This window comes from Rana temporaria, chromosome 9, assembly GCF_905171775.1.
Source record: "Rana temporaria chromosome 9, aRanTem1.1, whole genome shotgun sequence".
NCBI classification, from domain to species: Eukaryota; Metazoa; Chordata; class Amphibia; order Anura; family Ranidae; genus Rana; species Rana temporaria.
This window is the reverse complement of record NC_053497.1, coordinates 116,406,881-116,420,154: the sequence shown is the minus strand read 5'-3', so window position 1 is coordinate 116,420,154 and position 13,274 is coordinate 116,406,881. Positions and strand designations below refer to the sequence as shown.

Here is a 13,274-nt window from a genome sequence, read left to right as displayed (position 1 = left end):
GTGGACAGGACGAAATACCTTTCTGGCAAGCGAGACAAGTACGACACTACCTGGAAACACTGAGACCTATGGACAGTTATGGACAGCCATGCACAAAATTTGAGACATACTGTGAAGAGACAGAACCCCTTTCCCATATTATCTCTAAGATGTATGCGTTGCTGACAGCACCTCCAGAGAATTTTATTTTGACAAGTTTGAGTTAATGGGAGAGAGACTTGGAACAACGTCAGAATATAATGTATCTTCCTTTAAAATCATCAAGGTGTGCTAAAACACAGGAGTTGAATTATAAGATATTATCACGTTAGTATTATACTCCGTCAATATTGAATAAATTATTCCCAGAGGCTGTAACGAACGAGGTACTATACTTCATATTTTTTGGACGTGCCCAGTAATCAGTTTTAGCAAGAAGTACAAAGAATTACCCAACTATTTAACGAAAATCAGATCCCTGATAATCCGGCCTTTTTTCTATTACAGCGCTCACAAATTCCAACCAAGAGATATAAGAACTAAATTTTAAGCCACCTGGTGAATGCAGCCAAAAGCTGCATTCCCATGTGTTGGAAAGAGTTACGTGCACCTCAGATCTCCATGTGGCTTAATAAAGTTAGAAGAATTGGGATTATGGAAAACTTGTTGCCTCTGACTCTGAAGGGAAAACAACAAATTAGGAAAGTATGGGCCACATGGGATTTTTTTTTAAATCAGAGGAGGGGAAGAAGTTGATGGAAGAGGAGTAAGGAGAATAGGGTATGTAGGAAGGACAAAAAGGAGGGGACATGGACAGCCCGGGCTCTCTCGGGGATGGGGTGGCAAGCAAGGGTAGGTCCGTGACCTCCCTCCCCCCCTTTTTTTTTTCCTGTTATGTTTGTTTGGTATGTGGCTTTTTTATGGTTCCTGGCTTCAGAATAGGAAGGGGTAAATGAGAATTGTATTTGTTCTGTATGTATAAAAATAAAAACATTTTATAACAGGAAAGCAGAAGTGGATTTGGAAATAGAGCCATTTAAACAAAAAGGTAAAGCCTGACCCCCCCCCCCCCCCAGGAAATAGAAACTGGGCGGGAAATAGGACGGGGATCAAGTAATAGGTCTCTTTTTTATGTTTTTTTTTCTTTTTGATGGCTCGAATGATGTATGTAATGTGTATATCTGGGGCTGTGGTATATTCCTATATACCTATAAAGAATAAAAAAAAATGTCAGAACCACTATCCCACTTCCGAAGTCAGTTAGTGCCCTTGCCCTTTGAGAGGATTGCCATGGACCTTGTGGGTCCACTCCCCAAGTCTGCACGGGGTCATCAGCATATCCTTGTAATCATGGATTATGCGACCCGTTACCCCGAGACAGTTCCCTTACGCACCGCGTCTGCTAAAAACATTGCCAAAGAGCTGTTTATGGTGTTCAGTTGGGTTAGCATCCCTAAAGAAATCCTTACAGACCAGGGCACCCCATTTATGTCACAAATAACTAGGGAGCTGTGCAAGTTATTTAAGGTGATGCAGTTGCGAACCTTGGTGTACCATCCTCAAACGGATGGCTTAGTGGAACTTTTCAATAAGACATTAAAGAGCATGTTAAAAAAGGTTGTTGACAAGGGAAAAACTGGGACTTCCTGATAGGGGGAACAGACACCCCATAAAAGCGTTATTGAGCATATGCCTCAAATGAAGGACAGGATTGCAGCAATCATGCCGATGGTAAAAGAACACTTACTGCAGGCCCAAGCAGCCCAACAGAGGATATACAACAGGGGGGCCCAACTCTGTTTTCTCACCTGGTGACAGGGTCCCGGGGTTAGTTCCCACTGCTGAAAGCAAGTTCCTGGCTAAGTGGCAGGGCCCCTTTGAAGTAATTGAAAGAGTTGGGGAGGTAAATTACAAGGTATATCAACCAAAATAAAAGGAAGCCCAAACAGATTTACCACATAAACCTGTTTAAGCCCTGGAAGGATAGACTGGCGTTAACTGCGAGGTCCCTCCCAGTAACGCCTAAGGGTACCGAGTCCCCTCTGATCCCTGTTGTCCCGATTCCAGACACCCTGTCATATTCCCCAAAAAACAGGAAGCTAGAGAGTTCCTGGTAAGGAATAGAAAAAGATTTTCAGTTACCTGGCACGACTTCAGCAGTTCAGCATGATATTGTTACTGAACCTGGGGTCCGTGTAAAGCTCGAACTGAAGCGAGGAGAAAGGACATCAGCGATTAAGTTAAAAGAATGTTGGAGCTAGATGTCATCGAGGAATCCAATAGTGACTAGTCTAGCCCCATCGTGTTAGTCCCAAAACCGGATGGCACTTGGAGGTTCTGTAATGACTTCAGGAAGCTTAAGGCAGTGACAAAGTTTGACACGTACCCAATGCCCAGAGTAGACAAACTTCTAGACCGACTTGGCAAGGCTCGCTACCTGACCATTTTGGACTTGACAAAAGGTTATTGGCAAATACCCCTGACTGGTAGCACCAAAGAGAAGACTGAATTTGTGACGCCGGAGGGTTTCTTTCAATATAAAAAAAATGGCTTTTGGGTTGGAAAATGCCCCTGCGACATTTCAAAGGGCCATGGACAGGACCCCAAGACCCCACCGACGATATGCAGCATCTAGATGACATAGTGGTAAGCTGTCCTTGATTCCCTCTTCAAAGAAGGTTTTACAGCGAATCCCAAAAAATGTGCCATTGGTTTGGAGGAAGCCAGGTATTTGGGCTACACTATTGGCTGTGGAGTCATTAAACCCCAAGTGGATAAAATAGAAGCCATCCAGCAGTGGCCATGTCCTGCAAACAAGCAGGTCAGGGCCTTTCTTGGGATTGTGTAGTATTATAGAAGGTTTATCCCCAATTTTGCAACTATAGCTGCCCCACTGACAGACCTTACGAAAGGGAAAGACTCTGTAATGGTGAAATGGTCCCCAGTAGCAGAAGAATCTTTCCAAGTCCTAAAGAAGGCTCTGTACAGCACCTCTATAGACTTGTAAATATCACCATTAAACACTTTACTGCTTGTCACTACTTCACTTGTTCTGTTCTGGTATCTGTGCCTGAAAGCCTGCTTATCCCAGGGAGCTTTTGTACCTGCTACCTGTCCCCCAAGTTACAGTACCTACAATAAAGAAAAAAAATAATACATTTCTCTTCATCCGTTCTATGGACAGATGGAAGTGACAACAAATCTCTGCAAAAGAGAAAGGAAATGCTCTCTTAGGAGATTTGCCTTTAGAAAAGGTGTCCTATTGAAAGATTTTTCCTGACCACCTGTTCTGGCAACAGCTGTAACTCTTTGGGTTTCCCATCAATATCAGTCCCAGTTGTCATTTTTTTTTGTTCAGTTTAGTCCATACACCTGGGTTAGTCTGGGTACTATTTCTTAGGATGCCAAAGCACAAAAACATTGGGCCAGATTCACGTATATTGGCGCATCTTTATACCGGCGTAGTGCATCTCATATGCGCTACGCCGCCGTACAGTATTCACAAACACTTGCTCCCAACGTTGCGCCGGCGTAACGCAATTTCATTGGCGTAAGTGGGTGTGACCTTATGCAAATGATGGTCCGAGCGTGGAGCAGTGTTTTACGCCCGGCGTATCATGAACGGAGCATGCGCAGTGAAGTGGACGTATGATCGCTCCCATGTGCGCATGCTCACAACTACGCCGGTACAACTTCCTGAGTTACGCCGGCCCACCGGCTTACGCCGAATGCATAAATACGCCCATACATGCGCCCGTCCAGCGCAAAAGTACATTCTGCTTCCCCCCCCCCCCGAGCAAGGTACTTTTGCAGAGCGATGGCGGCTGTTGGAAATACAGGCAAGGACAGGAGGAAGAAAAACTTCAACAAGGAGGAGAAGGCCATCCACTTATAAGGAAGCATGCCAGGGGCACGGGAGGAGGACCAGCCTGTAATGTGCAGTTGACCGATGAGGAGGAGCGTATCGCCCAATGCCTGCAGCGTGAGCAGGTGGAGGGCACACCTGCAGCGTGAGCAGGTGGAGGGTTTCGGCTCTGGTGACCAGTCCTTGAGGTCAGGTAAGTGTGTTTTATCTCCTATACGGTGTGTAGCATGTGAGAGGGTGGAGGGAATATGTGACAAGTGTGTGGGTCCACCAACATGTGAATGTTTTGTGTCATCCACAGATGTGCTGGAGGGAGCTGGGCCGTCGTCGGCTGCTGGGTGACCCACGCCATCCAGGGATGAGAGTGCCCATACCTCACCTCTTAAGGAAGTAGAGGAGGAGCACGGGAACCTGGAGAAAGTGTTCTACCTTGTTGAGGAGGCTCCCATCATCCCTGGTGCCTCCCAACCCTCCTCCCTCATCAGGGGAACCCCCCTCACCCTCCTCCTCCATCAGAGGACTCCCCTCACCCTCCTCCTCCATCAGAGGACGCCCCTCACCCTCCTCCTCCATCAGAGGACTCCCCTCACCCTCCATCAGAGGACTCCCCTCACCCTCCTCCTCCATCAGAGGACTCCCCTCACCCTCCTCTTCCATCAGAGGACTCCCCTCACCCTCCTCCTCCATCAGAGGACTCCCCTCACCCTCCTCCTCCATCAGAGGACTCCCCTCACCCTCCTCCTCCTCCATCAGAGGACTCCCCTCACCCTCCTCCATCAGGGGAAGCTCCTCCAGGGCCTCCCCATATACACAGCCCCAACCCTCTCCTGCCCCCAGGAAGGCCACCCTCAAAACCAGGGGTGTTCCTGATGTGATCCAGGAAAATCTGGCCAGGGATCAGGCCCGCCAGACGGGTGCTGTTGCCCGGGACGTGCGGCGTGTCGCAGAGAGCCTGGCATCCGCAGCACAGATTCCCGATAGTCTGCAGGATATCAGCGGGAACTGTGCTGCTATAGTGACATGCGTTGGTGAGCTGCAGGCCACGACCTCACGCCTCGTGACCGAGGTGAAGAGACTCACAGTGGCTGTAAAGGCCAATAGTGCTGTTATCGCGGCGGAGGGGAGGCAGAGGAGGCGCCACCATCAGCTAACCACCACCCGCCAGCTGCGGATGCAGGCAGAGACCAACGCGGTGTTCACCCGCATTGCCCTGGCGTTGAAGGGCAGGTAGCCAGCACCTGGCAGACCTGAGGATGAGCCTGTTCCAGATGCCCCACCCCCCCCACCTGCTGCGGCTCCCGCCAGGCAACTGAGGACCCGGGCCACCAGGCGTAGCCCACGCCAGGCCAATCGATATATATATATATATATATATATATATATATATATATATATATATATATATATATATATATATATATATATATATATATATATATATATATATATATATATATATATATATATATATATATATATATATATATATATATATATATATATGCTCTGGCGAAGAGCCTTTTTTTTATTTATATATATGCTCCTGTGAAGAGCTTTTTTTTTTTAAGACTGCACACGGTCAGTAGTGCAGGCTACAGTGTGACTGGTGTGTGAATGTGGGGGTGACACTCCTGCCAGTAAGGTGTGTCACCCTGGGTCGTCGGGGAGACGTTATCCCCACGACCGTGTGAATGTGGTATGAATGGACAGCGACACCATTGGGGCCTTGGCGCGGCGTTGCTGCTCAGAAGTCCTGCATGGTGGACTTGGGCTAATCCAATGTGATGTGGATGTGGTGTGTGTGAGCTAGGGACCACAGTGGTGTGAATGCGTGCATTCTCCTTGTGCCATGATAAATGTGTGTGTTTAACTTGCAAACATGCCTACCACCAGGCATCTCCTGACTGCTCTTCCCTCAGCAGACGGGGTAGCCTCGAACAGGGGGGGACTGTCTGGTTTGGGGGTCAGGTCTTCACGTATGTCAATCTCCAGGCCCTTTCTCATGGCGTAGTTGTGCAGCACACAACATGCACCGATGATCTGGCACACAAAGTTCGGGAAATACAACAGGGTCCCCCCGGAATTATCCAGGCATCGGAAACGGGACTTCAGGAGGCCAAATGTGCGTTCCACCACTGCACGGGTACGTATGTGTGCATCATTGTATCTTCTCTCTCCTCTTGTTTGGGGATCCCGGTATGGAGTCATGAGATGGGGCCCAAGTGCATATGCAGAGTCATCTGGAAGGGAAAAGACAGGAGGATGTTAGTCGTGCATGTGCCCCTCGTGATGTCTGCATCATGGGGTCGGACAGTCATGCCTGACACCCATGTCACTCACCAACCAGCCAGCTGTCCCCGTACACGTTCTGTTCAAATTCTGTTGGGATGTTGCTTTGATGGAATATGTAGCTGTCGTGGCTGGACCCGGGGTGTTTGGCACTGACATGCCATATGAGGCATTGGGCATCGGCTATCACCTGTACGTTGATGGAATGCCACGGGGAAGGGGGGGCGTAGTGCCACTTGTGTGCAATCAATGGCCCCCACAGTGCGTGGGAATCGTGCAATTGTGTAGAAATCCTGCCTTGCCTTCTGCCGCAGATGCTCATGGGTGGGTTTGATGAAGTGGTGGGACATGCGTCTGAGGATTGCGGAGACAACCTGGTGCACGCATCTGCTCATGGTGGATTGTGACATCCCAGCCACGACTCCAATTGTTCTTTGAAAAGATCCACTTGCAAGGAAATGCAGTGTTGCCAGTACCTTGACCAGTGGCTCCACTGCTTGTGAGCGTTTTGTCTTGCTGGTGATGTCATCATGCAGGGCTGTGGCTAATTCCAGGATGGCATCAGAGCTGAATCTGAAGATGCGATACACCTCCGAATCACCCATGCCAAAGACGTTCATGCGCGTTCGGTATATCCTCTCCCGTGCCCTCCTACGTGCCTGTGGACGCAGAAGTAGTGCTAAGACTACGGCTGCCCCTGGCATGTTGGCATACAGATGTGTTGTCCTGCAAGTGTTGTTGCTCAGCTCGTCTAACGGTACTGCTGCTGCTACTCTCCAGCTGACTTGTGCAAGTCTGGTGTAAAGTTACCCCTGCTTTATGAGGGGTAACTTTAGGCCGGGCGTACAACTTATGCGCACCGCCCGTAGCCTGCACCGGACGCGCGTATGTTCCTCATTTGCATAGGAAATCAATGGGTGCGCCAGATGCGTTCAGCGTAAATATGCGCCTACAATACGCCGGCGGAGGAAAGTTACGTCGGTCGGGAGAAGCCTATTTTCAGGCGTATCTAGTTCTGTGGGTACGGCGCAAAGATACGACGGCGCACATTTACACTTACGCGGCGTATCTCGAGATACGTCGCGTAAGTCCTACGTGAATCTGGCCCATTGTGTCTGAGTAAAATGGGGGTAAATGGTCCCTGTCTAAGAGGGAGTTAGTTTTGGAACAGCGCCAAGAGATTATTGTCATTTTTGTCTAGAAGACTGGTGGGAAGACCTACACCCCATACCTATGAAAATGTGAAATGCTTGGCGATGCCATTTAAAAGAAAGTCAATGTTTTTTCTACAAGGACAGACTGCAATATTGAAAAAAATAGTTATGCTCCTCTTAATGCATAAATAAATGCTCCAACAGGAAAAATAAATATATGCTGAAATTTCATGTATGTAAACAGCTATAAATCTTGCACATATTAAAGGAAACCAGAAAAAAAATGTATGTGCTATACTCAAAAAAGAAAAAAAGCCCATAAAACTTTGGCAGGATTGTGGAGGCTGCCAGATCGGATGCCAAAGTAAGCTTGTACGGAAGTTTTCATACAGCACAGCTGCCGGCCTAAATCAACAGGAACCCATACCTCAGGAGTGGCCGAGGTGACCTTCACATTGGCCATGAGGCCATTTCGCTTATACATACTCCTCCACGGGATGCTGCAAGGTGAGTTCAGCCTCAGCTGGTGACAGGCTGCGACAATCCCAGGTGACCTGAGGAGAAAACAAACAAGTGTCAGACATAATATCAGAGGTAATCCAATATGTATGAATATAGCAAACGCCAATATAAGATTTGCCAGATCAATTTCAGCTGCATATGAAGGAAAGACAATTCTACCAATCACTAAAGGAAGCTGACCATGTAATATAATTAACCCTCGAATACAGTCAGCTTGGGCGAAAATCTCATGTGCAATTGCAGCAGTGATGCTTCTGGATAATTTCTCTGAGAAGCAGTGAATGTTTATAAACATTTTCCACTTGCTATTGCTTCCCCCAAGAAAAGCCAATATTGGAGGTGTCTGGCTGTGCTCTCATCAACCTCTCCATTCTTTATGCTCATTTGGGTGTCCTCAGGAGTCCCAAGTTTACACTGTCATATAAAATTATAGAAAGAAATATCATAGGATGGTCTAAATTTGTTCTGTACAATTACAGTTTTTAGTCTACGGTCACACTGGATCCGACTGGATCCAACTTAATACACAGATGTCTAGGCAAGTTGCACTTGAAATCTCAAAAAGACGTTTTAAAATCCGTCGGAGTTGCACTGATTTGAACAGTTTCATTTCGGACAAAAACTGTCAAATCACAATATCACATGACAAGCTGCACTGGTGTGACCGGGTGCTTAGTTTTGAATGGGTGTAGATCATTTGATATCTTTTTTTTTTATTATTATTATTATCAATAACAGTTTTATTTAGACATTTGTGTTCATTACAAATATGCATGCAAGTCAGTCGACTTGTACATTAAGCAATAAAGTCATAACAATCGTATTGAGCAAAATCAGCGTCTTTGTCATTTCTTCCATGTGTCAACATATAGTGCTGCAAATGTGTGCTCTGAGCCTATGCTTTTTTTTTATTTTATTTTTTTAGAGCTTAATAAGTGCATGGAGAGGAATAACCGTTTAAGTGCAATATCGAACAACTTCACAGGTGGGAGTCACTAGGGAACTCACGTAGGAGAGAAAGAAATAGAAAAAGGAAAGGGGAGAAAAAGAATGAGAGAAAAGGTAAGAGGTCATCCATCTGGTGCATTTACCAGTTCAGGGTGGGTCCTCCCGGAGGTGCCACAACTCCCAGACCTCATCGTGGGCCTCCAGTCTGTCCTGTATTCTGGCCATCATCCTCTCCCATCAGTTCCACATCTTTAATCCTGGCATAAAGACCCTCGGGGGGGGGGGGGGGGGGGCTGCATTTCCAGTGCAGTGCCACCAAACAACGCGCTGCCGTGAGAACATGTCGGATCAGTTTCTTGTAGGGGGCAGAAATTTTCAGTGGGGATAGACCTAGTAGGCAGATTATCAGGGTAAGGGGATCGTCCTTTCGAGAAGCCAAGCCAGCAACTGCTGGAGTGAATACCAGAACGGGGCGATCAGCGGGAAGCTCCAGTAGATATGGAGGAGGGTACTCCTAGCCCCCTGGCAGCACCAGCAGCGGTCAGAGGTAGTAGGATAAATGGCATGGAGGGTGTCAGGGGTCATATACCAAAAGTAAAGGATTTTATACGTGTTCTCCTTGTACAATGTACTAATCAAGCTTTTTGCTGCCTGAGCCCAGATCACCCGTCATTGCTCGATTGAGATCTCCTCGCCAAGGGCCTTCTCCCATTTAGCCATCTAGGCATGTTTGCCCATAGTGCCCACAGATCAGGCCTTCAAAATTTTTATAGATATTGGAGATCAGGCCTTTCTGCGTGAAACCCGCCAGAATCAGCCTTTCAAAAGGTGTTGGGGGAGAAAACTGCAAATTTGGTGCGATAGACAAGGCGTAATGGCATATCTGGAGATATCCATAGAACTCTCAGCACGGCAGATCATATTTGGCCTGTAGTTCAGCAAACAGGCGCAATTTGCAGGGGGGTCTACCAGGTTCCCAAAATGGATTTTGTCACCTTGGGGTTGCAAGCAAAGGAGGTCAGAAAGGAGCTGTCAGAGGTCAGCTTATGTAGCGGATCAGTTTGCGCCACATTCGCCGGAGGTGGGTCATGGGGCCCAGCATGCGTTCAGGATCTACCTCTACATCTGCTTTCCACAGCAAATTGTTTGGGTGTACCGGGGCGGGCGATAGTTTCTCTATTTCCGTCCATTTATTGTATGAGCTCCTGGTAAACCAGGAGGCTATGGCCTTCAGCTGGGCTGCCTGATAGTATTTAACAAGGTCAGGATATGCCGTTATGTTCACTAACAACCAAATTTGAAAGGAAATTCCAGTACCTATAATTTAATAGCTAGTAATAGTTATTTTTAGTTAGTTATTTCAGAATTTCACATTTTTGGGTTTTCTAGATTTCGGGTTGTCATTCTGATCTTCGGATTTTTGGTCTTGAATTTTCGGTCTTATTTTCGAATAATTTTGGAAAAAGTAATTTAACAGGGTTTTGTTAATTCCAATATTTACGAATTAACGAATTTTGTCAAAAAACTAATTCGGAACTTAACTAATTGCCTAATAATGTCAAATGGTCAGAACCCTTGTTGGGAAATATCCCTTCCCAGGAACACGACATGAAAACTCCCCAAAAGAAATAGGAAATTTCCTTTTAGAGAATGTCAGCAGAACAGGCATCCCAATTTGAAAAAATTCCCTTGAACCCATAAGAAATTAAAAATTTGAAAATTCCCATGACTTTCCGACCTGGTGACAATGGTCATGAGGACACACAGAGAGGAAGAACTACGCCAGTGGGGAAGCAAACAAGCAATAGAAACCTGTACAATGGGGGTCCCCAGCACACTTTCAAGCCAGCCAGCAAAAAAACAAAACAAAAAAATATGTGTTTAAAATATACAGGCCAAGAACAACAGTTTTATTTTAATACTATTTACATAAATTTGCAAACATGTCTGGAGGCCACACACACACGTCAAGGCACTTCTAATACATGAAGGCAGCCCTTTCCACCTTAAAAAGGTACCAGCAACACACCAAGCCCAGATATCACCTTTACAAGCCATCTGAACACACATAGCCAGATTCAGGTAGACGTGCCTATCTTTAGGCGGGCGTAGCGCATCTCATATACGCTACGCCGCCGTAAGTTAGAGAGCCAAGTACAGTATTCACAAAGAACTTGCGTCCTAAGTTACAACGGCGTAGTGTAAATGGGCCGGCGTAATTCAAAGTAGGCTGTAGTGGGCGTGTTGTATGCTAATGAATTGTGATCTCACGTAAATGATGCGCCTAATAAACGGCGCATGAGCCGTCCGTGAACGGATCCCAGTGCGCATCCTCAAAATCACGTCGCAAATAGTCAATACTTTCGACGTGAACGTAACCTACGCCCAGCCCCATTCTGAATCGGCTTACGCAAACAACGTGAAATTTGACGGCTGTCCCGACGTCCATACTTAACATTGGTTGCGCCATCTTTTTGGTGGTTTATCTTTACGCCTGAAAACGCCTTACGTAAATGGCGTATCTTACATGCAACCACCGTGCGTACGTTCGTGAATAGGCGTATCTTGATCATTTGCATATTCTCTGCGTAAATTGACGTACACGCCCCTAGTGGCCAGCGTAAATATGCAGCTAAGATACGACGGCGTAGGAGACTTACGCCGGTCGTATCTTAGCAACAGATTTGAGCATACGCTTTAAGATACAACGGCGTGGATCAACTGATACGCCGTCGTAAGTCTTTGTGAATCTGGCTAATACTGTGGGGGTTATTTACGAAAGGCAAATCCACTTTGCACTACAAGTGCAAACTACAAGTACAAAGTGCACTTGAAAATGTACTTGGAAGTGCAGTCGCTGTAGATCCGAGGGGGACATGCAAGGAAAACAAAAAACAGCATTTTAGCTTGCACATGATTGGATAATAAAATCAGCAGAGCTTCCCCTCAATTCAGATCTTCCCCTCAGATTTACAGCGACTGCAATTTCAAGTACACTTTGCACTTGTAGTGCAAAGTGGATTTGCCTTTCGTAAATAACCCCCTGTGTGTCTGTACCAAATTCAAAAAGAAACAATGGCAGCCATTCACATAATCTTGAAACTTACAAAAGGTGAAAGATGCACATGGCACATAGAGAATTTTTTTACATGGGTTCTTCTTTCCACACTCTATCCAAAAAAAGAAAAAAAACGTTTTTGCTTTCAACCTAATTTAACTTTTTTAATCCAAGTGTAGCGATACCCCCGAAGGAGCTACTTAAGTTTGTTCAGTCTGTTATGGCCCGTACACACGATCCGAATATCGGACGAAAACGATCGTCCGATGAAGAATCGTACGATTTTCGGATCGTGTGTACACTACTTTCGAGAGCCGATCACGACCGTTCATCCGATATTTTTCGATCGGACATGCACGAAAATTTTCCTCGTACCATGTCAGATCGTACGATTTTCGTTTAGTCAGTACAGTTGTCGTCCGACAATACAATACAAATACATTACAACACATGACATCACTTCCGATTATTTTTTCCGGTCGTACGAGAATTTTCGTGACTTTAATAACCTATTTCATTTTACTGGCGACTATTAAGCGAAAAAAGTCGTACGATCCGTCGTACGATATTCGGATCGTGTGTACGGGCCATTAGGCAGCCTCTCAACCCCGGGAATGGCCTCCCCCTCTGGCACACCTGGCAATGTGATTAATAGAATACCACAGTAATGACACACAGTTCAAGTGTGCTGTTCGATTCAGGGTCGGCTTTCTAGGCTACCTTCTTGACTTGGTCTAGGGGTAAATTCTGTGAGTGTGATAGAGAGAGCAAATGTCCAGACACAAATTCAGTTTCAAAGCTTTATTCCAAGGCCCAAACTGGCCAACACCAACAGGGCACACGACAGGAAAAAGGCTGATGAGTGTAGAGGAACTTTAGTATCAGGCCTTCAGATGTTGGGAGAGAGCAAGCTTGCTCCCAGCAATGATGCAGATCAATTTGTCACCACCCAATCAGGGTGGGTAAAGTGCCCCCGGACAGGCAGCTATCTCAGGCCTGGCAGCCGGAGCGCCACTTGCAAAAAAATCACTGGGAGGATACAGGCCTCTGCCACAGGCTGAACAATTTAGGATTTAGGAAATCAGTTTGAGTAGATCCTCCCAGTTAGTTCAATCAATGTCACCCACTGACAGCTTAAGCATACCTGTCATACAGTGCGGCAAATGGATCCCCGGCGGTTCGTCTAGGCCTTCCGGACAACCTCTGGTTCTAGGTTCTCCCGAGCCAATTCCCACCGCACAGCTCCCAGCTTGGGATCCTCTCAGCTACAGTTTGGAAACCAGCATGCCACTGGGGTCCCTCTCTAGTTAAGGTGCATGATGCACAACCTCGGCATGGCAGGACGCGGTGGCGTACCCTGAAGGTGGGTACCGCACCTGGAACTCGGGCCCCGCAAGAACAACCCGCCAAAAGCGGCAGCCACAGATATATCCCCCCTCCCAGCATGCCCAACGAGGGA

General features: G+C 46.7%; 1 protein-coding gene across 5 annotated transcripts in view; it reads right to left on the bottom strand.

Moving 5' to 3' along the window:
• The window catches only part of RALGPS1 (Ral GEF with PH domain and SH3 binding motif 1), a 765,778-nt gene that overhangs the window by 619,282 nt on the left and 133,222 nt on the right, over positions 1-13,274 (bottom strand). For all 5 annotated transcript variants that reach the window (XM_040324221.1, XM_040324220.1, XM_040324222.1 and 2 more), the window contains exon 3: positions 7,715-7,841. In XM_040324221.1, coding sequence (XP_040180155.1) covers positions 7,715-7,771 — 57 coding nt within the window. In that variant the 5' untranslated portion in view covers positions 7,772-7,841. The remainder of the gene's footprint in view (positions 1-7,714; positions 7,842-13,274) is intronic.